This window comes from Panthera tigris, chromosome D4 (assembly GCF_018350195.1).
Source record: "Panthera tigris isolate Pti1 chromosome D4, P.tigris_Pti1_mat1.1, whole genome shotgun sequence".
Taxonomy (NCBI): Eukaryota; Metazoa; Chordata; class Mammalia; order Carnivora; family Felidae; genus Panthera; species Panthera tigris.
The window spans coordinates 434,273-453,843 of NC_056672.1; the positions used below are offsets into that span (position 1 = coordinate 434,273).

At 41.7% G+C, this 19,571-nt stretch overlaps 1 protein-coding gene across 4 annotated transcripts in view; it reads right to left on the reverse strand.

The window, feature by feature from the left end:
* Nucleotides 1-16,379, reverse strand: part of ZNF484 (zinc finger protein 484) — a 178,706-nt gene extending 162,327 nt beyond the window's left edge. For 2 of the 4 annotated variants that reach the window (XM_042964435.1, XM_007097340.3), the window contains exons 1-3: nt 16,264-16,379; nt 10,195-10,239; nt 2,513-2,639 (exon numbers count right to left, since the gene is read on the reverse strand). In XM_042964435.1, the coding sequence (XP_042820369.1) occupies nt 2,513-2,639; nt 10,195-10,209 (142 nt within the window). In that variant the 5' untranslated portion in view covers nt 10,210-10,239; nt 16,264-16,379. Of the gene's footprint in view, nt 1-2,512; nt 2,656-10,194; nt 10,240-16,263 lie in introns of all 4 variants that reach the window. The other 2 variants (XM_042964436.1, XM_042964434.1) reach the window with 2 other exon arrangements.
* Between the last annotated feature and the right edge of the window lie 3,192 nt (nt 16,380-19,571).

Genomic DNA, 19,571 nt, shown 5'->3' on the forward strand with positions numbered 1-19,571 from the left:
TAGGATATGTCATGCAGAAGATCAATTCAAGTTATGTCTGAAAGGAGTTCTCTGTGCCTCTTGGATTTCAATGCCTGTTTCCTTCCCCAGATCTGGGAAGTTCTCAGCTATGATTTGTTCAAGTACACTTTCAGCCCCTTTCTCTCTTCTGGAATTCCTATGATACAGATATTGTTCTGCTTGATCGCATCACTTAGTTCTCTAATTCTCCTCTTGTACTCCTGGATTTTTATCTTTTTCTCAGCTTCCTCTTTTTCCATAATTTTATTTTCTAATTCACCTATTCTCCCCTCTGCCTTGTCAATCCGTGCTGTGGTCGCCTCCGTTTTATTTTGCACCTCAATTATAGCATTTTTTTAAATTCATCGTGACTATTTTTTAGTCCCTTGATCTCTGTAGCAATAGATTCTCTGCTGTCCTCTATGCTTTTTTCAAGCCCAGTGATTAATTTTATGACTATTATTCTAAATTCTTGTTCAGTTATATTGCTTGAATCGGTTTTGATCAATTCGTTAGCTGTCGCTACTTCCTGGAATTTCTTTTGAGGAGAATTCTTCCGTTTCATCATTTTGGCTAGTTTTCTGTCCCTTATGCATTTTAAAAGCTTGTTGTGTGCTCTGCACCTGCAAACACCGCTATATTAAAGGAGGCTCATATATACTGTCCGGAGCCGGGCCCTTCAGGAGGTGTTTTTTAAGGGATTGTTACTTGCTCTCTGTTTTTGTGACTTCGGTTATTTTATTACCCTACTCGTAATAATATTTTGGACCCTCCACCAGATGCGCTTTGATTTATTCCTTGGAGTAGCCCTGTAAAGGAAAACAGATAGACAAACAGGAGACAAAACACCAAACACACAAATAACATAAACAAACAAAAATCTAAAGACTAAAAACAAAACAAAAAACAAAAAAACAGACTGCAAGAAAAGAAGAGGGTAGAGGCGGTGCTGATGGAAGAGCACATACAAGGACAGAAATGACAGGAGTGGGGGGGGGGGGGGGGGGGGGGAAGAAAAAATAAACACTGATTAGGCAGAGAGACTAAAAGCTCAATCCAGAGAGAGAGAAAGGAAAAAAAAGGAGGCGGGGAAAATGAAATGAAGATAAAGTTACCCAGAGAAATTATATGGCTTAATTATTTCAGAGAGAGAGAAAGGACTGTAAAGAAGGAGGTGTAGAACATGTGTCAAGACAATGGATTAAATATGTCTGTTTAGACAGACCAATAACCAGAGTTATTGGGAGGGAAGAGATAAGGAGGAGAAATGGAGAGGGGGAGGGAAGAATTACCTATGTATCCAGAATTGACCTAGTCAATCCAGGCAATGCTGCATCGCTTGGCAGGGTAGCTGTCCACCGGGTCTGTGCCCCGCTGGTGGACAGCAGTTACCCAGTGCAAAGGGGCGTGGTTTGGCGTTTTCTGGATCCACCTCCACTATGGGCCCAGGAGTGATCCCTGAGGCCCTGCCTTGGTGGTGGTGGGGAGTGGGGGAGGAAATGGCGATCCCCCAGTCTCTTCTCTACGGAGCTGGACCCGGTGGACTCAGTTTGAGTCACCCTCACTGTGCCACGGACACAGACAAGAAGGTCCTTCTCACTCTGCCAACTCCCCTGACCCTGCGCTTGGCTGGGATCCAAAGTCCCGCTCTGTGCACTCTGGCACTGGGGAAGTGCCTCTCAGTGCCGCGATATGTGGTCCCCTCTGGCTTTGTCTGTGCCACAGCCACTTCAGGGAGGACCACCTTCTCCTACTGCGCACACAGCCACTGCCCTCACCATGAGCCCCCAGGGTGGCGCACGCAGGCAGTCTTTGTCTTTTCCAAAGCACTTCAGGCAAACGGCGGCCTTTTCCTCCTGCAGACTGCGCCCTCACCCTGGCCACCGTGCCCAGGGGTAGCAGACGCAGGCAGGTTCTGTACTATCGCGCAGCTCTCCAGGGAGGGAACCACTTTCTCCAGCTGCGGGCTGAGCCCCTGACCCGCACCCAGGCCTGGCTCCCCTCCTCCCTAGGTGCGTGAACAGGGAGCCGGCCCCAGTTCAAAGAAAGCCCCGCAGTTAGAGACTGGATCCCTCCCAGTCTCAGCCCGAGGTCTTTCTCCTGTCCAGATACCGTCCTACACTTCCCTAGCCACTCATCTCTTCGTTTTGTCTCTCCGCAGAAGGGGGTCCCTCCCCTCCATGTCCACGCAGCCTTTTTTTTTTTTTTATCTCCCCCAGTTCACAGTTACCCACCTATCTTTTTTCCATCTTTCCCATTTTCATCCTAGTAGATTCAGTCTCTTTTCCTCCCAGGTTCTGGTGTTCAAAGTCCTTTGGTTTCCACACTTCCTTGTTTGAGAGATGCAGGAAGTATGGATTCCCCCTACTTCTCCACCATGTTGGCCCCTCCCAGACCTGCAGCCTTTAGAATTCCCACATATCACAGAAATTCCACAGATTTAAAAAATTCCACTGAGAATGCAAATATACTCAAATAGGTATAGCCTTATCCCCAGGGGAGCTGTGCTTACCCACTGAGATCAAGTTGAAATAGTTTTCCAGCATCACATCCCTGTACAGGCTTTTCTGAGCAAGGTCCAATCGTTGCCACTCCTCCCTGCTGAAGTCTACCATTACATCCTTGAATGACACTGACCCCTGCAAAAACATATTCCTATTCAATGTGAAGAATGGAAACAAGGTATTTAGGAACTTACTTTTAATAATTTGCATCATGCTACAACATATAAAGTTCTCACTAAACACCTGTATTTTATATCATTATTTGAGGGAAAATAAATCTCATTAAAAATATCATGCTGGTGCCTGGGTGGCTCAGTCAAGATTAAGCCTCCGACTTTGGCTCAGGTCATAATCTTGTGGTTCGTGAGTTTGAGCCCCACATCGGGCTCTGTGCTGACAGCTCAGAACCTGGAGCCTGCTTCGGTTTCTGTGTCTCCCTCGCTCTCTGCCCACCCCCCACCCCCATGCTCTCACTCTCTCTCCCTCTCAAAAATAAGCATTAAAAATATATATAACCACAGAATCTACCCCCAAAGCAAAGAGCACACTTTACACACTGTATGTTAGCCAATTTGATAATAAATTATATTAAAGTAATATAAATAAATAAATAAATAAATAAATAAATAAATCATGCCGTTCTTTCTGTAGTACTGATAATATTCTGGGTTGTTTTGGTCATGTTTTTTTGGTATGCTGTGGAAATTCATAAAACTTTATGATTTGTGCATTCTTTTCTATGCCATATGTCATTAAAACTTCATTTAAAAGATAAAATATATTCTGCCGTTCATTTTGCACTTACCAATTCACTGAATAAGTCCATTTCTTTCTTTAAAAAAGATAATTAAAATAGGCATTTTTTTTTTAACAGTGTGGTACTAGCATAAAGAGAGACATATAGGTCAATGGGATGTAAATGAGAATCAAGAAATAAACCGTCATATTTATAGTCAATTGATACTCAACACAGGTGTCAAAACAACTTAAAACCGGGAAAAAAAGGATAAAAGAATGAAGTTGGACACCTACCTCATACCATATTAAAAAAAATAGCTCAAAATGGGTCAAAGGCCTAAATGTTCTTATATTTAGCCAAATTTACACTTTAGCTAAAAGGGTAAATCCTTGTGATGCTCGATTTGGCAATGATTCCTGGGATATAAAGTCAAAAGCACAAGCAACTAAAGAAAAAAGTAGAGGAGCAAGTGGATGGCTCAGTCAGTTAAGCATCTGACTTCGGCTCAGGTCGTAATCTCGCAGTTCATGAGTTCAAGCCCCCCCGTCAGGCTCTGTGCTGACAGCTCAGCACCCCAACTTATACTCTGTCTGTCTCTCTCTCTCAAAAATGAGTAAACATTAAAAAAAGTTAAAAAGAAAAAAATAAATAGGACTTCATCAGAATTAAAAACTTTGTGCTTAAAAGGATATCATCAAGAAAGCGAAAAGACAACCCAAAAACTGGAACAAAATTTTTGCAAATTATATGTCTGGTAAGTGACCTGTATCTACAATATAAAGAGCTCCTGTAACTCAATAAAGCATAAATAATCCAATTAAAATGAATAAAGGACCTGAATATACATTTCTCTAAAGATCCATAAATGGGAAAAAGCACATGTAAAGATCCTCAGTACCTTTAGTCATAAAGGATATAGAAATCCAAATCATAGAGATACCCCTTCAAATTCACTAAGATGACTATAATAAAAAAGATATTTAATACTGTTAGTCATCAGTGGTATATTTCCACGAGAATGGCTTCAATTAAAAAAAAAGATAATAATAAATGGTTAGTGTGGAAGTGGAAATATTGGAACCCTTGTACAGTGATAGTGGACATGTAAAATGATATAACCACTTTGAAAAACACAATTTCTCAAAAAGTTAAACACAGAGTTACAACATGACCCAAAAGGTCCACTTCCAGGTATATACCCAATAGAAATGAAAACATTTGTCTACATAAAACTTGCACATGACAATTCATAGTAGCATTATTCATAATATTCACAGTGAAAAGGAATAACATATTGTAGTCTGAGAAGACAGAGGGGGAATGTGGGGCAGAGGCAACATTTGAGAGGTATCAGTGAACAACATCAGCCCAAAGATTCAAGAAGCTCCTCAAATCCAACTTTATAAAACTGCAAAGACTATAAAAAATGGTAACAGTAATATCTAGTGATGTTTAAAATACATGTCAAATCTAGGGCGCCTGGGTGGCTCAGTCGGTTAAGCATCCGACTTCAGCTCAGGTCATGATCTCATGGTCAGTGAGTTCAAGCCCCGCATCCAGCACTGTGTTGACAGCTCAGAGCCTGAAGCCTGCTTCGAATTCTGTGTCTCCCTCTCTCTCTGTCCCTCCCTCGCTCAGGCTCTGTCTCTCTCTCTCAAAAAGGAATAAACATTTAAAAAAATAATAATAAAATACATGTCAAATTTAAATGCATGAAAATAAGAATGCAAAGATGAGAGGTGGTAAATGGAATTAAGATGATTTGGTATCCCAGAATTATTGAGAAGGGGGTAGAAATAACAACGACTTAAAGATGAATACTGTAATATCTAGGGTAAAAAAAAGAATGTATACAATGAGCAAGTTAACAAAGGAAAAAATTAAATTTTGAGTAATCTAAAAGAAGATTCAGAAAGGAATGTAAAAATAATATTAAATAGATGGTTCAAATATAAAATTAATAGTAAGATAGTATATATAAGTGCAAGTATATCAGCCATTACATTAAATGTAAATGGACTTGGGAGCCTCAATGGTTCAGGTGATTAAGCATCTGACTCTTGATTTTGGCTCAGGTCATGATCTCACAGTTGGTCCTCTCTCTCCCTCTCCCCCTCTCTCTGCCACTCCCCCAATGGTGCTCTCACTCTCTCAAAATAAATAAACATTTAAATGTAAATGGATTAAACATTCAAGATAAAGCAAAGATTGAATAAATCCCACTTGATCATGGTGAATGATCCTTTTAATGTATTGTTTAAAAAAAAAAAATTTATTGTTATTTATTTTGAGAGAGCTAGAGAGCAAACAGTAGAGGGACAGAGAGAGAGGGAGACAAAAATCCCAAGCAGGTTCTGTGCCATCAGTGCAGAGCCAGATGCGGGGCTCAAACTCACAAACTGTGAGATCATGACCTGAGCCAAAATCAAAAGTCATACATTTAACCCACTGAGCCACCCAGGCACCCCCTTTTAATGTATTGTTGAATGTAGTTTGCTAATATTTTGCTGAGAATTTTTGTATATGTTTCATCAGGGATCTTGGTCTATACTTTTTGTAGTATCTTTGTCCGGTTTTAGTATCAGGGTAATGCTGGCCTTTTAGAATGTATTTGGAAGCTTTCCTTCTTCTATGTTTTGGAATAGTTTGACAAGAGTAGCTTTAACTCTCCTTTACTTTTTTTTTAAAGTTTATTTATTTGAGAGAGAGCAAGCAAATGGGGAAGGGGTAGAGAGAGGGGAGAGAGAAAATCCCAAGCAGGCTCTGAGCTCTAAGCACAGAGCCCAATGCAGGGCTCTATCTCACAAACTGAGATCATGACCTGAGCAGAAATATGAGTCAGGCGCTTAAGCTACTGAGCCACCCAGGCACCCCTTAAACTCTCCCTTAAGTGTTTACTAGATGGAGCACCTGGGTGGATGAGTCGATTGAGCATCTGACTTCATTCAGCTCAGGTCATGATCTCAGTCGTGAGTTCGAGCCCCACATAGGTCTCACGGCTGTCAGTGCAAAGCGGGCTTCAGATCCTCTGTCCCCCTCTCTCTGCCCCTCCCCCACTTGCACTCTCTCAAAAATAAACAAACACTTAACAAATAAAAAATAAAATAAATGTTTGCTAAAATTCACCTGTGAAGCCATCTGGTCCTGGACTTTTGTCTGTTGGGTTTTTTTTTTTTCATTATCAATTCAATTTCACTACTAGTAACTGGTCTGTTTAGATTTTGTATCTCTTCCTGATTCAGTTTTAGAAGATTATATGTTTCTAGGAATTTATCCATTTCTTCCAGGTTTATTCCTGGGATACAAGAATGATTTAATATCCACAAATCAATCAACATGACACACCACATTGACAAAATAAAGATAAAAATCATGTAGTCATCTCAATAAATGCAGAAAAAGCATTTGACAAAATTTAATACCTGTTCATGAAAAAAATAAAAGTAAGACTTTCAACAAAGCGGGTTTAAAGGGAATATATTTCTGGGCACCTGGGCAGCTCAGTCAGTTGAGAGTCTGAATCTTGATTTCAGCTCAGGTCATGATCCAAGGGTTGTGGGACTGAGCCCCACACTGGGCTCTGTGCTAAGCATGGAGCTTGCTTAAGATTCTCTATCTCTCCTTCTGCCCCTCCACTCCCCTGCTCACACTCTCTCTCACTCTAAAATAAAATAAATAATTAAAAATAAAGGGAGTATAGCTCAACATAATAAAGGCCGTAAATGACAAACCCACAACAAACATATACAATGGTGAAAAACTGACAGCTTTTTCTCTAAGATCAGGGGCAAGACAAGGATGTCCACTCTCATCACTTCTATTCAACACAGTACTGGAAGTCTAGGCCACAGCAATCAGAAAGGAAAAAGAAAAGACATCCAAGTTGATAAGGAAGAAGTAAAACTGTCATTATTTGCAGATGACATGGTACCATACACAGAAAATCCTAAAAACTCCACCAAAAAAATATTAGAAATAATAAACGAATCCAGTAAAGTTGCAGATACAAAATTAACATACAAAAAAGATACTGCTTATGTTTCCATATACTAATATAAAGTAGCAGAAAGAAATTAAGAAAACAATTCCATTTACAACTGTATCAAAAAGACTAAAAGCCTAGGAATAAACTTAATGAAAAGAGATGAAAGACCTGTACCCTGAAAAACAATAAAGCATTAATGAAAGAAAGAAACCAAAGACAATACAAACAAATGGAAAGATATACCATGCTTATGGATTGGAATAATTAATATTGTTAAAATTCCATATTACCCAAAGCAATCTATAGATACAATATAATTCCTATAAAATGCCAATAGTATTTTTTACAGAACTAGAAAAATACTAAAATTTTTATGGAACCACCAAAAAAACCCAAGTAGCAAATGCAATCAAATAACAAAGCTGGGGGTAGCACATCCAATATTTCAAGAGATACTACAAAGCTACAGTAATCTAAACAGTATAGTACTAGCACAAAAAACAGACACATAGATCATTGGAATGGAATAGGAGGCCCAGAAATAAACCCAGGCTTTATATGGTCAATTAATCTACAACAAAGGAGGCAAGAATATACCATGGGAAAAGCCAGTCTCTTCAATAAATGGGCGTTGGGAAAACAGGACAGCTACATGTAAGAATGAAACTGAACCACTTTCTTACACCATACCCAAAAATAAATTCAAAACGGATTAAAAACCTAAATGTGAGACAGGAAACCATCAAAATCCTAGAAGAGAACACAGGCAGTAACCTCTTTGACATCAGATTTAGCGACATGTTTTTAGATATGTCTCCTCAGCCAAAGGAAACAAAAACAGTAATAAACTGTTGGGGCTATGTCAAAATAAAAAAACTTCTACATAGTGAAAGAAACAATCAGCAAAATGAAAAGGCAACCTACTGAACAGGAAAAGATATGTGCAAATGGTACACTGAATAAGGGGTTAATATCTGAAATATACAAAGAACTTATACAACTCAACACACACAAAAAAAAACCCCACAAATAATCTGGTTAAAAATGGATAGAGGACCTGAATAGACATTTTTCCAAAAAATGAGATATGAGGATGGCTCAGTTGGTTGAGCACCTGATTCTTGATTTCAGCTCAGGTCATGATCTCACGGTTCATGGGTTTGAGCCCAAGTCGAGCTCCATGCTGACAGCTCAGAGCTTGGAGCCTGCTTGGGATTCTGTATCTCCCTCTCTCTCTGCCTCTCCCCTGCATGCACTGGGTCTCTGTCTCTCAAAAATAAATAAACATTAAAAAAATCTTTTTTTAAGTTAAAATGCAGAGATAATAAATATTATTGAAAAAATATATAAGAATATGCTTACTATAAAATAAGTCCTCCTTCAAAAAAAAAAAAAAAATCAGTGAACGACTTCCACTCCTGGAAAGATGGGAACAAATGCACTCATCTCTCCTCATTCCACTACGCTCATCTAGAAACCCTAGACATCATCCATAAACAATCTGAGAATACTCTGTAAGGCTAAAGAATAAGAGACAAACTGGCTAGAGACCTCAGGAACCAAGGAACTACACAACATTAGTTCCTGAAGACTGCCTCATATAGCCCTGACAGGTGCTAGAACATTCTACAACCCAGAATCACCAAGAGCACACAAAGAGAGCTCAAAGAAAAGTCTGCTCTCTCTAGCTAAAAGATCAGCAAAGGGGCAACCTAGAAGGCAGAAAAATTTTAGGCAAAATATACTCTAGCCAAACACAACAGATGAAGAACCCAAAGAAACAAAAAACTTTGGGCCTGACCCCACGCCCACCAGTAAAGACCCAGGGAGTGGCCTAGACTCCCACTCTTGCCTGGCTGAACAAAGATGCCCGTTCACATTCCAATGGTGTGGTGTGGGAAAAAGCAGGGGGGAACTGGAACTTTCATTCATACACAGTAGTAATAAAATAAAAAAAAAAAAAAATAGACCAATATTTCTCATTAATATAAGTCCTCAACAAAGTATGAGCAAATAAAATACATAAAAAGAAGTATATGCCGGGGTGCCTGGGTGGCTCTGTCGGTTAAGTGTCTGACTTTGGCTCAGGTCATGATCTCGCAGTTTGTGGATTCCAGGCCCACGTCAGACTCTGTGCTGACAGCTTGCTCAGAGCCTGGGGCCTGCTTCAGATTCTGTGTCTCCCTTTATCTCTGCCCCTCCCCTGCTCGCCCTGTCTCTCACTGTCTCTCTCTCAAAAATAAACAAACATTAAAAAAAAAAAGTATATGCCATGATCAAATGGGGTTTATTCAAAGGTTGCCAAGGCTGGCTCAGTATGTGAAAATCAATGTAATCCATCATAGCAGTAGGCTAAGGAAGTAAAATTCCACAACCATGTCAACTGATGCAGAAAATCAAAATTCAACACCTATTCATGATAAAACCTCAAAACTTTGTTTCACAAGGTAGTCCTTGGACAAGCAGCAATGACACCCTGTTGGAATCGCAACCCTGTTAAATAAGAATCTGAAGTCACGTGCCAGCGAGAGAAGCACCACTTTGTAATGATGGAAACCCTGTCAGTGTATTTCTAACAGTGTTCTTGTTGAAGACACTGTTCTGTCTCCATTCATCTGAAGAGCCATCAGAATTCTTCTCAAGCATCAAGAACCAGGCAATCTTTACTACAGATGAAATAAATTACTTATCAACAATATAAACCAGTATCTCATTTTCATTATTGCTATGTCTTTCACGGAGATCAGAGACAATCTCACAGTTCAAAGTTCATAGCTGTATAAAATCACAACTCACATATATCTATACTCCAAGCTTGACTTGGAGTTGATAGTTCTTTTTTGCCCTCTGATCTTGGTTTTTATTAATTTATACTTGTCCATCTTACGATATGGGTTGTTAGATGCTTCCTAAAATCCACTAGAAAACAAAACAACAAATAAGTAAATGAACAAATAAGAACTCACCAGAGACTTGGTCATTTCTGGCTCTTCTGGGAAAGAGGCAGAGATCTGAGAAGAGATGAACAGAGTGACCAATGAGAGAAGGAAGTGTGCCAGAGTCCCACACATGGACATATACATCATTTAGCATCCATGCACCTGACCCAAAAAATTCATTTCCAGGACTACATCATAAAAAACCATCCTGAATTGCACAAAAGTTTAATTTATTTTTTTTAATGTTTATTTATTTTTTGAAAGAGAGAGAGAGTGGGGGAGGGGCAGAGAGAGAGGGAGACAGAGGATCCCAAGCAGGCTCTGCGCTGTCAGCACAGAACCTGACATGGGGCTCGAACTCATGAAACGTGAAATGATGACCTGAGCCGAAATCGGATGCTCAGCTGACTGAGCCACCCAGGCACCCCTGCACAAAAATTGAAAAGCAGAAATTTCACCACAGCATGGCTAACAACAAAATTAAAAGGCTAGAACATACTGATACCCAATAACTATAGACTCTTTAAATAATTTGTGGACCATCCTGAAAACATAAAGACACATAAAATTAAATTACAGTAGAAAAATATGTTAAACGGCCAAGTAAAAATAAAAAGATGTACCAAATAGTATGGTTTCATTTTCACTGAACAATATGTGTGTACATACACATGCACACATACACGCATGGACACATATATGAGTGCATTCATACACAAGAAAGAAAATTGTCTGGGAGGAAATATACTACCATGTTAACAGATATATTATTTGGGTGGTGGTAAAATTATAGGTAATTTTTATATTCTTATAAAACAAAGTAGCTTTTTTTTTTTTTAATGTTTGTTTATTTGGGGCACCTGGGTGGCTCAGTTGGTTGAGCCTCCAACTTAGGCTCAGGTCACAGTCTCGCGATTTGTGGGTTCAAGCTCCGTGTCAGGCTCTGTGCTGACAGGTTGGAGACTGGAGTCTGCTTCAGATTCTGTGTCTCCCTCTCTTTCTGCCCCTTCCTCACTCATGCTTTGTCTCTTTCTCTCTCTCAAAAATAAACATTAAAAAATTGTTTTTAATAAATAAAAATAAATGTTTATTTTTGAGAGAGATAGTGAGCGGGAAGGGGCAGAGAGAGAGAGAGAGAGGAGAGGTAGAGAAAATCCCAAGCAGGCTCGCTGCTGTCAGCACAGAGCCCAATGCAGGGCTCGCTCCCACGAACTGTGAGATCGTGACCTAAGCTGAAATCAAGAGGCAGACAGTCAACTGAGCCACCCAGGCGCCCCTGGAAGCAGGTTCTAATCAAGACACACACATTGGTCATTGTGTCCCTTTGACCCTAGACCTATCCTCCCCAATATTTTTTCATGATAGACTTTTAAAATTAATTTTTGCTTTGAACTTTTATATTAAAAGTATTCCTATTAAATATACTTTTCATGTCTAAACTCTGCCAGCAAATATTGGGCCAAGGTGGACTGGAGTCCGAAAAAGAGATTCTGAAGGCTCACTATGTGCTCTGACACCAGGGATCTGTGGAAACACAATGAGATCCTGCAGAGACAGTGCCACATGGTGACAGCCACTCAGCTGTCTTCCCAAGAGCCTCATACGGTGTGGGACGGGTGGCACAGGGGAACAACGAGAATTTGGAGCCAAATCAATGTATGTTTGAATCTCAGTTCTTCCATCTTCTAGTAGGACAACCTAGAGAACTCTCTTCAATCTGTTTCCCCATCTTCATACTTTTTAGATAAACAAACTTACAATACTTGAAAAGCACTCAGACAGGTGTGGCATACAAATACTCACTAAAATTCGTTACTGATATTATTCCAATATCAGTAATCCACGTAGACTGCAATCACTGTACCAGATGTCATCTGACTTCACAGCCCCTCAAGTAAGTCATCACCAACCCCGACCCCCAGTTCCTCACTCGCACTCCACAAGTGGCTCCACTGTAGGTTGCGGCACACCGACCTCCCGCGAGAGCCATCACTCACACCTCAGAATCACCGGTTCCCATACCCTGTGCTCATAGACCCCAAATCATTCATTCCACAGTCCCTGATCACAGAGCCTCCAACACTCTAACCTGATCGTTCTGGCTTGCCACCAGTAAATTCCATGCCCCACAAAGGAAAAATTCCTCTTATAGGTCTTTCCTCTATTCTCAATACTTCTGGTCATCAAATATGTGTGTGTGTGTGTGTGTGTGTGTGTGTGTGTGTGTGTGTGTGTTGGAAAAGGTCGGGGGTGGGGAAGGAATCCCTACACTAAGCAATTCTGCAACACCAGCCGAATGTCCTACAATTTAACTCAATTCTGGCATCATCTGCTTGGAGTCAGCATCAGATCGCACAGGTTGAGGGCTCAGTCTCATGAGTGTTCCCTGCCCCAACTTCAAATGCCAATCATAAGCCCAGGCTGTTACTTGTGCTTATTAACTGGCTATAATCAGAGGTTCCCAGGACCCCCAGCTCGGGTTCCATTAATTTGCCAGAGCAGCTCAAAGAACTCAGGATAACATTTGACTTATTGGATTATCGATTGATTATAAAATGACATACCTCAGGAACAACCAGGTGGATGAGACGCATAGAGCGAGGTATAGGGGAAGGGGTGCCGCACTCTCCCAGCATCTCTATGTGTTCAATCCAGAAGCTCTCCAAACTCCATCCTTTTGGGGTTTTATGGACGCTTCATTATGTACAGATGATTAATTAAATAACTGACCATTGGTGACTGACTCAACCTCCATTCGGGGCATGGGTTTCAAGTTCCAACGCTCTAATCACATGGTTCGCTCCCCTGGCAACCAGCCCTCCTCGAGTGGTTATGGAGAGACTTTAGAAAAATTACTTCATTAACGTAAACTCAGGTGTGGTTCAAAAGAATTTATTATGAATGATGACAACATCCATTTCACCTTCATCTCTCTGGAGCAATTTCTGGAGTCAGGAACAAAAGGTGCCCTGTGGCTCTTATCATTTAGGAAATGACAAAGGTTCTAGGAGCTATGTGCTGGGAACCATGGACTAAGACTAAAATACTTATTTCTTATTATATCACAATATCACATGCCCCCATTGCTGGCCTCCACACTTTCATCACCACCCACCATGCATCTTCATCAATCATCCCAAGAGTCCCAATCCCAGATGCACCTGCACTGGCACCAGGTACCCAAGCACACTTCCCACCACTCACACCACTACTAGGCCTGTACCATTAGCCTTCCCCACAAACTTACCCACACACACGCACACGCGCGCACACACACACACACACACACACACACACACACAGGAAGGAACCCAATCAATGATCAAATCTGGGGATATTCTTGAATTTTCAAGATAATCAAAAACACATAAATCCAAAGCACATGTGAAATAACAGATTATTTACAGAGAAAATTTTCAGAAAATCAAGATGCCTCATCTGCAGTAAATTAAATGATATCAGAAATGTATCTAAAAGGCCTTTTCTGGGGCACTTGGGTGGCTCAGTTGGTTAAGTGCCCAATTCTTGGTTTTGGCTCAGGTCATGATCTCATGGTTCGTGAGTTCGAACCCCATGTTGGGTTCTGCACTGACAGGAGCCTGCTTGGAATTCTCTCTCTCTCCCTCTCTCTGCCCTTCCCCTGCTATCTCTCTCTCAAAATAAATAAACTTAAAAAAAAATCTTTAAAAGGCCATTTCTCTGTGAAGGCTAGAGAAAGACATTTTCAGGAATAAAAGTACTTGCAGAGTATCTCTATCTTTATCTGGCGAAAATACTTTAAAAAGTATTCCAAATAATGTAAATTGAATCAGATGAGATCTCCCAAAGAAAAATACTGTTCAGCAATAATTTTTGCAAGAGATATGATTATAAAAAAGGACAAGAGTGGTGATGGGATGAGGCCATTAAAGGTAAAATTGATAATATTCTATGATAAAACATTTCTAATTAAAACATAAGAAAAAACGTAAGTTATATGGGGTGTAGAATGGAAACAATGAACAGAAACTTAATCACTACAATGAAAGTAGAAAGTATGAAACAGAAAAAAATGGGGCACCTGGGTGGCTCAGTTGGTTGAGCTTCTGATTTATTTATTTATTTATTTATTTATTTATTTATTGTTTAATTTACATCCAAGTTAGTTAGCATATGATGCAACAATGATATCAGGAGTAGATTCCTTAATGCCCCTGACCCATTTAGACCATCCCCCCCCCACCCCCAACCTCGCTGACTCTTGACTTCTGCTCAGGTCATGATCTCATGCTTCCTGGGATCAAGACTGGTATGGTACTGTGCTGACAGGAGCCTGCTTGGGATTCACTCTCCCTCTCTCTCTGCTCCTTCCCTGCTCATGCTCTCTCTCTTTCTCTTAAAATAAATAAGGGAAGGAAGGAAGGAAGGAAGGAAGGAAGGAAGGAAGGAAGGAAGGAAGGAAGGGAGGAAGGGAGGAAGGGAGGAAGGAAAGGAAGGAAGGAAGGAAGGAAGGAAGGAAGGAAGGAAGGAAAGAAGGAAGGGAGGAAAGGAAAGGAAGGAAGGAAGGAAGGAAGGAAGGAAGGAAGGGAGGAAAGGAAAGGAAGGAAGGAAGGAAGGAAGGAAGGAAGGAAGGAAGGGAGGGAGAGAGGGAGAGAGGGAGGGAGGAAGGGAGGAAGGAAAGGAAGGAAGGAAGGAAGGAAGGAAGGAAGGAAGGAAGGAAAGGAAGGGAGGGAGGGAGGGAGGAAGGAAGGAAGGAAAGGAAGGAAGGAAGGAAGGAAGGAAGGAAGGGAGGGAGGGAAGAAGGGAGGAAGGGAAGGAAGGAAGGAAGGAAGGAAGGAAGGAAGGAAGGAAGGAAGGAAAGGAAGGGAGGGAGGGAGGGAGGAAGGAAGGAAGGAAAGGAAGGAAGGAAGGAAGGAAGGAAGGAAGGAAGGAAGGAAGGGAGGGAAGAAGGGAGGAAGGGAAGGAAGGAAGGAAGGAAGGAAGGAAGGAAGGAAAGAAGGAAGTAAGGAAGGGAGGAAAGGAAAGGAAAGGAAGGAAGGAAGGAAGGAAGGAAGGAAGGAAGGAAGGAAGGAAGGAAGGAAGGAAGGAAGGAAGGAAAGGAAGGAAGGAAGGAAGGAAGGAAGGAAGGAAGGAAGGAAGGAAGGAAGGAAAGGAAAGAAGGGAGGGAGGGAGGGAGGGAGGGAGGGAGGAAGGAAGGAAGGAAAGGAAGGAAGGAAGGAAGGGAGGAAGGAAAGGAAGGAAGGAGGAAAGAAGGAAGGAAGGAAGGAAAGGAAGGAAGGAAGGAAGGAAAGAAGGAAGGAAGGAAGGAAGGGAGGAAAGGAAGGAAAGAAAGAAAGAAAGAAAGAAAGAAAGAAAGAAAGAAAGAAAGAAAGAAAGAAAGAAAGAAGAAAGGAGAAAAAAATATGGCGCCTGGGGGGGTTCGGCTGGTTCAGCATCCAACTTGGGGTCTGAGTTCTGAGTTCCAGCCCCGCTTTGGGTGAGCTCAAGGTCTGCTTGTGGCTCCAAGCTGACAGTGCAGAGCCTGAGTGGGATACTCTCCCTCTCTCTCTTCCCCTCGCTCACTCACACACTCTTATCAAAAAATTAAATTTAAAAAACAAATAGTAACAAACTGATAAGCTTAAAAGACAACATCAATTAAGACCTCAATCTCTCAGCCCTCATATCCCTCAGTCCTCATTCTCAACAGCTACCCACCTCTACTGACCCCACGACCCCGTGTCTCCCCGCAGATCCACCGTTAGACATCCCACCATCTCGATCTCTCCCTCACGGATCCACCTTCAGGACCCCGCCGTCCCCATCTCCCCCCGGTTCCACCCTCAGAGATCCCCCGACCCCGGCCCCATCGCTCCCCGCGGATCCACCGTCCAGACCCCATCGACTCCATCCCTCCCCGCGGACCCGCCCTCAGAGATCCCCCCCGACCCCATCCCTCCCCGCGGATCCACCGTCCAGACCCCATCGACCCCATTACCGCATCCACTGCCCGCCCCCGTCAGCGGCCGGATTGCTAACCACGGACCTCAGCGACGCTTCGCCACGCATCGCCCGACGCTCCCGTCGCAGCACCCACCTACCCCTCACCCACGCCCTCTCAAAACAGCGGCCGTTTACCTCGGGTGGCGACTAAATCTGGCCGACTGCCCCTCTCGCTCAGCCCCACTCTCTGCGGGATTCCTCACGGGGCCGCCTGGGTGTGCGCATGCCCAGCAGCGGTTTCTTGGCCCTAGCCCGCGAGTACTTAACATGGCTCGCCGCTGAAAGCGGCTCCCTCCAAATGGCTGGCCCGCGCCAACATGGCGGCGCCCATCAGGCGCCCAGGCGTGCGGGCGGCCATGTTGAAGTGATGTAAAGACCGTGGAGCTCAGAGTCGTCTCGGGAAACGCGGCCGGGCGGAGGTGCTACTCTGGGACTCAACCAGGAAACAACCAGAGCGAGACAACCAGGAAGCAACAACCGAGACCCTTCCCCTCGCTCCCGTGCACTCAATGCCACCATTGGAGACAATCGGCAATTATAGAACGCTTCACCCCAAAAGAGGAAGGTACACATTTTATTCAAGCACCCACGCAGCATTTGCCAAACTAGGTCACAACCTGGGTCATAAAACAAATCAAATTTAGTAAAACTTAAATCATACAGCCTAGTTCTCTGGACACAGAATCAAACTAGAAATCATCAGAAAGACAACAGGAAATCAGCACTTGTAAATTACGTGGGGTTTTTTTGTTGTTTGTTTGTTTGTTTAAGAAAGAGCGCAAGCTGGGAAGGAGCAGAGAAGGAGATAGAATATCTGAGGCAGGCTCTGTGCTGACAGCAGCAAGCCCCATGCAGGGCTCCGACTCACAAACCATGGGATCATGACCTGAGCAGAAGTCCAGCACTCGACCAACTGAGCCACCCAGGTGCCCCTAACACGCGTAAATTAAGCAACACAGTTCTAAATAATCCATGGGCCAAAGAAGAAGTCTTAAGGAAATTTTAAGAATACAATGAAATAGGGGCACCTCGGTGGCTCAGTCGGTTAAGCGTCTGACTCTCAATTTCAGTTCAGGTCATGATCTCACGGTTTGTGGGATCCAGCCCTGCACTGGGCTCTGCGCTGACAGTGCAGAGCATGCTTGGGATTCTCTCTCTCTCTCCCTCTCTCTCTCTCCCTCCCTCCCACCGTGCCCCACCCCACCCTCGCATTCATACGCATGTTCTCTCTCAAAATAAGTAAACATTAAAATATATATTTTGAATTAAATGATGAATATATAACTTATAAACACTTGTAAGATGCAGTAAAAGTAGTGTTTAAAGGGAAATTTACGGAATTGATTGCATTGTTTAGAAGGGAAGAAAGAACTAAAATCAATAATCTAAACTTCCATCTTAGGAAATTAGAGAAGAGCAAGGTATTAAATATTATTAAAATGATATGGATATTAAATATTAAATATTGAATTCAATATTAAAAGGACAAAAAAGGAATTTTTTAAGAATTTAATTTTTTATAAGTTTTAACTTCACAGCAAAATTGAGAAGGTACAGAGATTGTCCATATCCTTCTAGCTCCCATACGTCCACAGCCTCCCCCTATTAATATCCTCCTCCAGACTTGTACATTTGTTACAATTGATAAACCTACATTGATGTACCATAATCCCCTAAAGTCCATAGTTTACATTATAGTTCGCTCTTTGTGTTATATAGGCTATGAGTTTGGACAGATATATAATGACAAGTATCCATCATTATGGTACCCTCTGTGAATATCCTCTGTTCTCTGCTTATTTCTCTTCCCCTGCCTCAACCCTTGGAAACCATTTACCTTTTTTCTGCCTTCATAGTTTTTACTTTTCCAGAATATCATATAGTTTTCCAGAATGTCATATACTATATCCTATAGTATATAGTACATAAACTTTGGCTTCTTTCACTTAGTAAATTTTTCGTGGCTTGAAAGCTCATTTCTTTTTAGCACTAAATAATACTCCATTGCTGGGGTGCCTGGCTGGCTCAGGTGGTAGAGCAGGTGACTCTTGATCTCAGGGTTGTAAGTTCGACTCCCATGTTGGATGTAAAGATTACTTAAAGTTTATTTATCCATTCACCTGCCAAAGGACATCTTGTTTGCTTCCAAGTTTTGCAATTATGAATAAAGCTGCAATAAATATTTGTGTGGGCATAAGGTTCCACCTCCTTTGGGCAAATACTAAAGAGTGCAAATGCTGAATCATATATTGAGTATATTTAGTTTTATGAGAAACTGTCAAACTGTATTCCAAAGTGGTTGTGCTATTTGCATTCCCATCAGCAATAAATGAGAGTTCCTTTGCTCCACATCCTTGCCAGCATTTGGTTTTTGTCAGTATTCTGGATTTTAGCCATTCTAATATAGTGTAATATTGTCTCATTGTGGTTTTAATTTGCATTTCCCTGACGACATATGATGTCAAGCATCTTCTCATTTGCTTATTTGCCATCTATACATCTTCTTTGGTGAAGTGTCTGATAAGGTCTTTGGACCATTTTTAAAAATCAGGTTGTTTTCTTATTGTTGAGTTTGAAGAGTTCTTTATGTCTTTTGTATAACAATTTTTTGTCAGATGTGTCTTCTGCATATATTTTCTTCCAGTTGGTGACTTGTCCTTTGATTCTCTTAACATTGTCTTTTGTAGAGCAGTTTTAATTTTATTTTAATGTTTGTTTGTTTGTTTATGAGAAAGAGAGAGAGAGAGCCCACAACAGGGGAGGGACAGAGAGAGAGAGACACAGAATCCAAATCAGGCTCCAGGCTCTGAGCTGTCAGCACAGAGCCCAACACAGGGCTTGAACTCACAAACTGTGAGATCATGACCTGAGTAGAAGTCAGACACTTAACCAAGACACCCAGGTACCCCAAGTTTTAATTTTAATAAAGTCCATCTCACCAATTATTTCTTTAATGGATAGGCCTTTGGTATTGTAAGAAGTCACTGTCATACTCAAGATCATCTAGGTTTTATCTCATGTTATTTTTTTTTTTAAGTTTATTTATTTTTAGGAAAGACATAGACAGTGTAAGCAGGGGAGGGTCAGAGAGAGAGAGGGAGAGAATCCCGAGCAGACTCCATGCTGTCAGAACAGAGCCTGATGCAGGGCTCAAACTCATCGAAACCATCAGATCATGACCTGAACTGAAACCAAGAGTAGGATGCCTAACTGACTGAGCCACCCAGGCACCCCATATTCTATGTTATCTTTTGAGAGTTTTATCATTTTGCATTTTACATATAGTTCTTTGATGAATTTTGAGTTACTTCTTGTGAACAGAATACGGTCTTCGTGTAGGTTCTTTGGGAGTGTGCGCACATGCAGAGGTCCAGTTGCTCCAGCACCATTTGTTGAAAAGACTACCTTTGCCTCATTGTGTTGTATTTGCTTCTTTGTAAAAG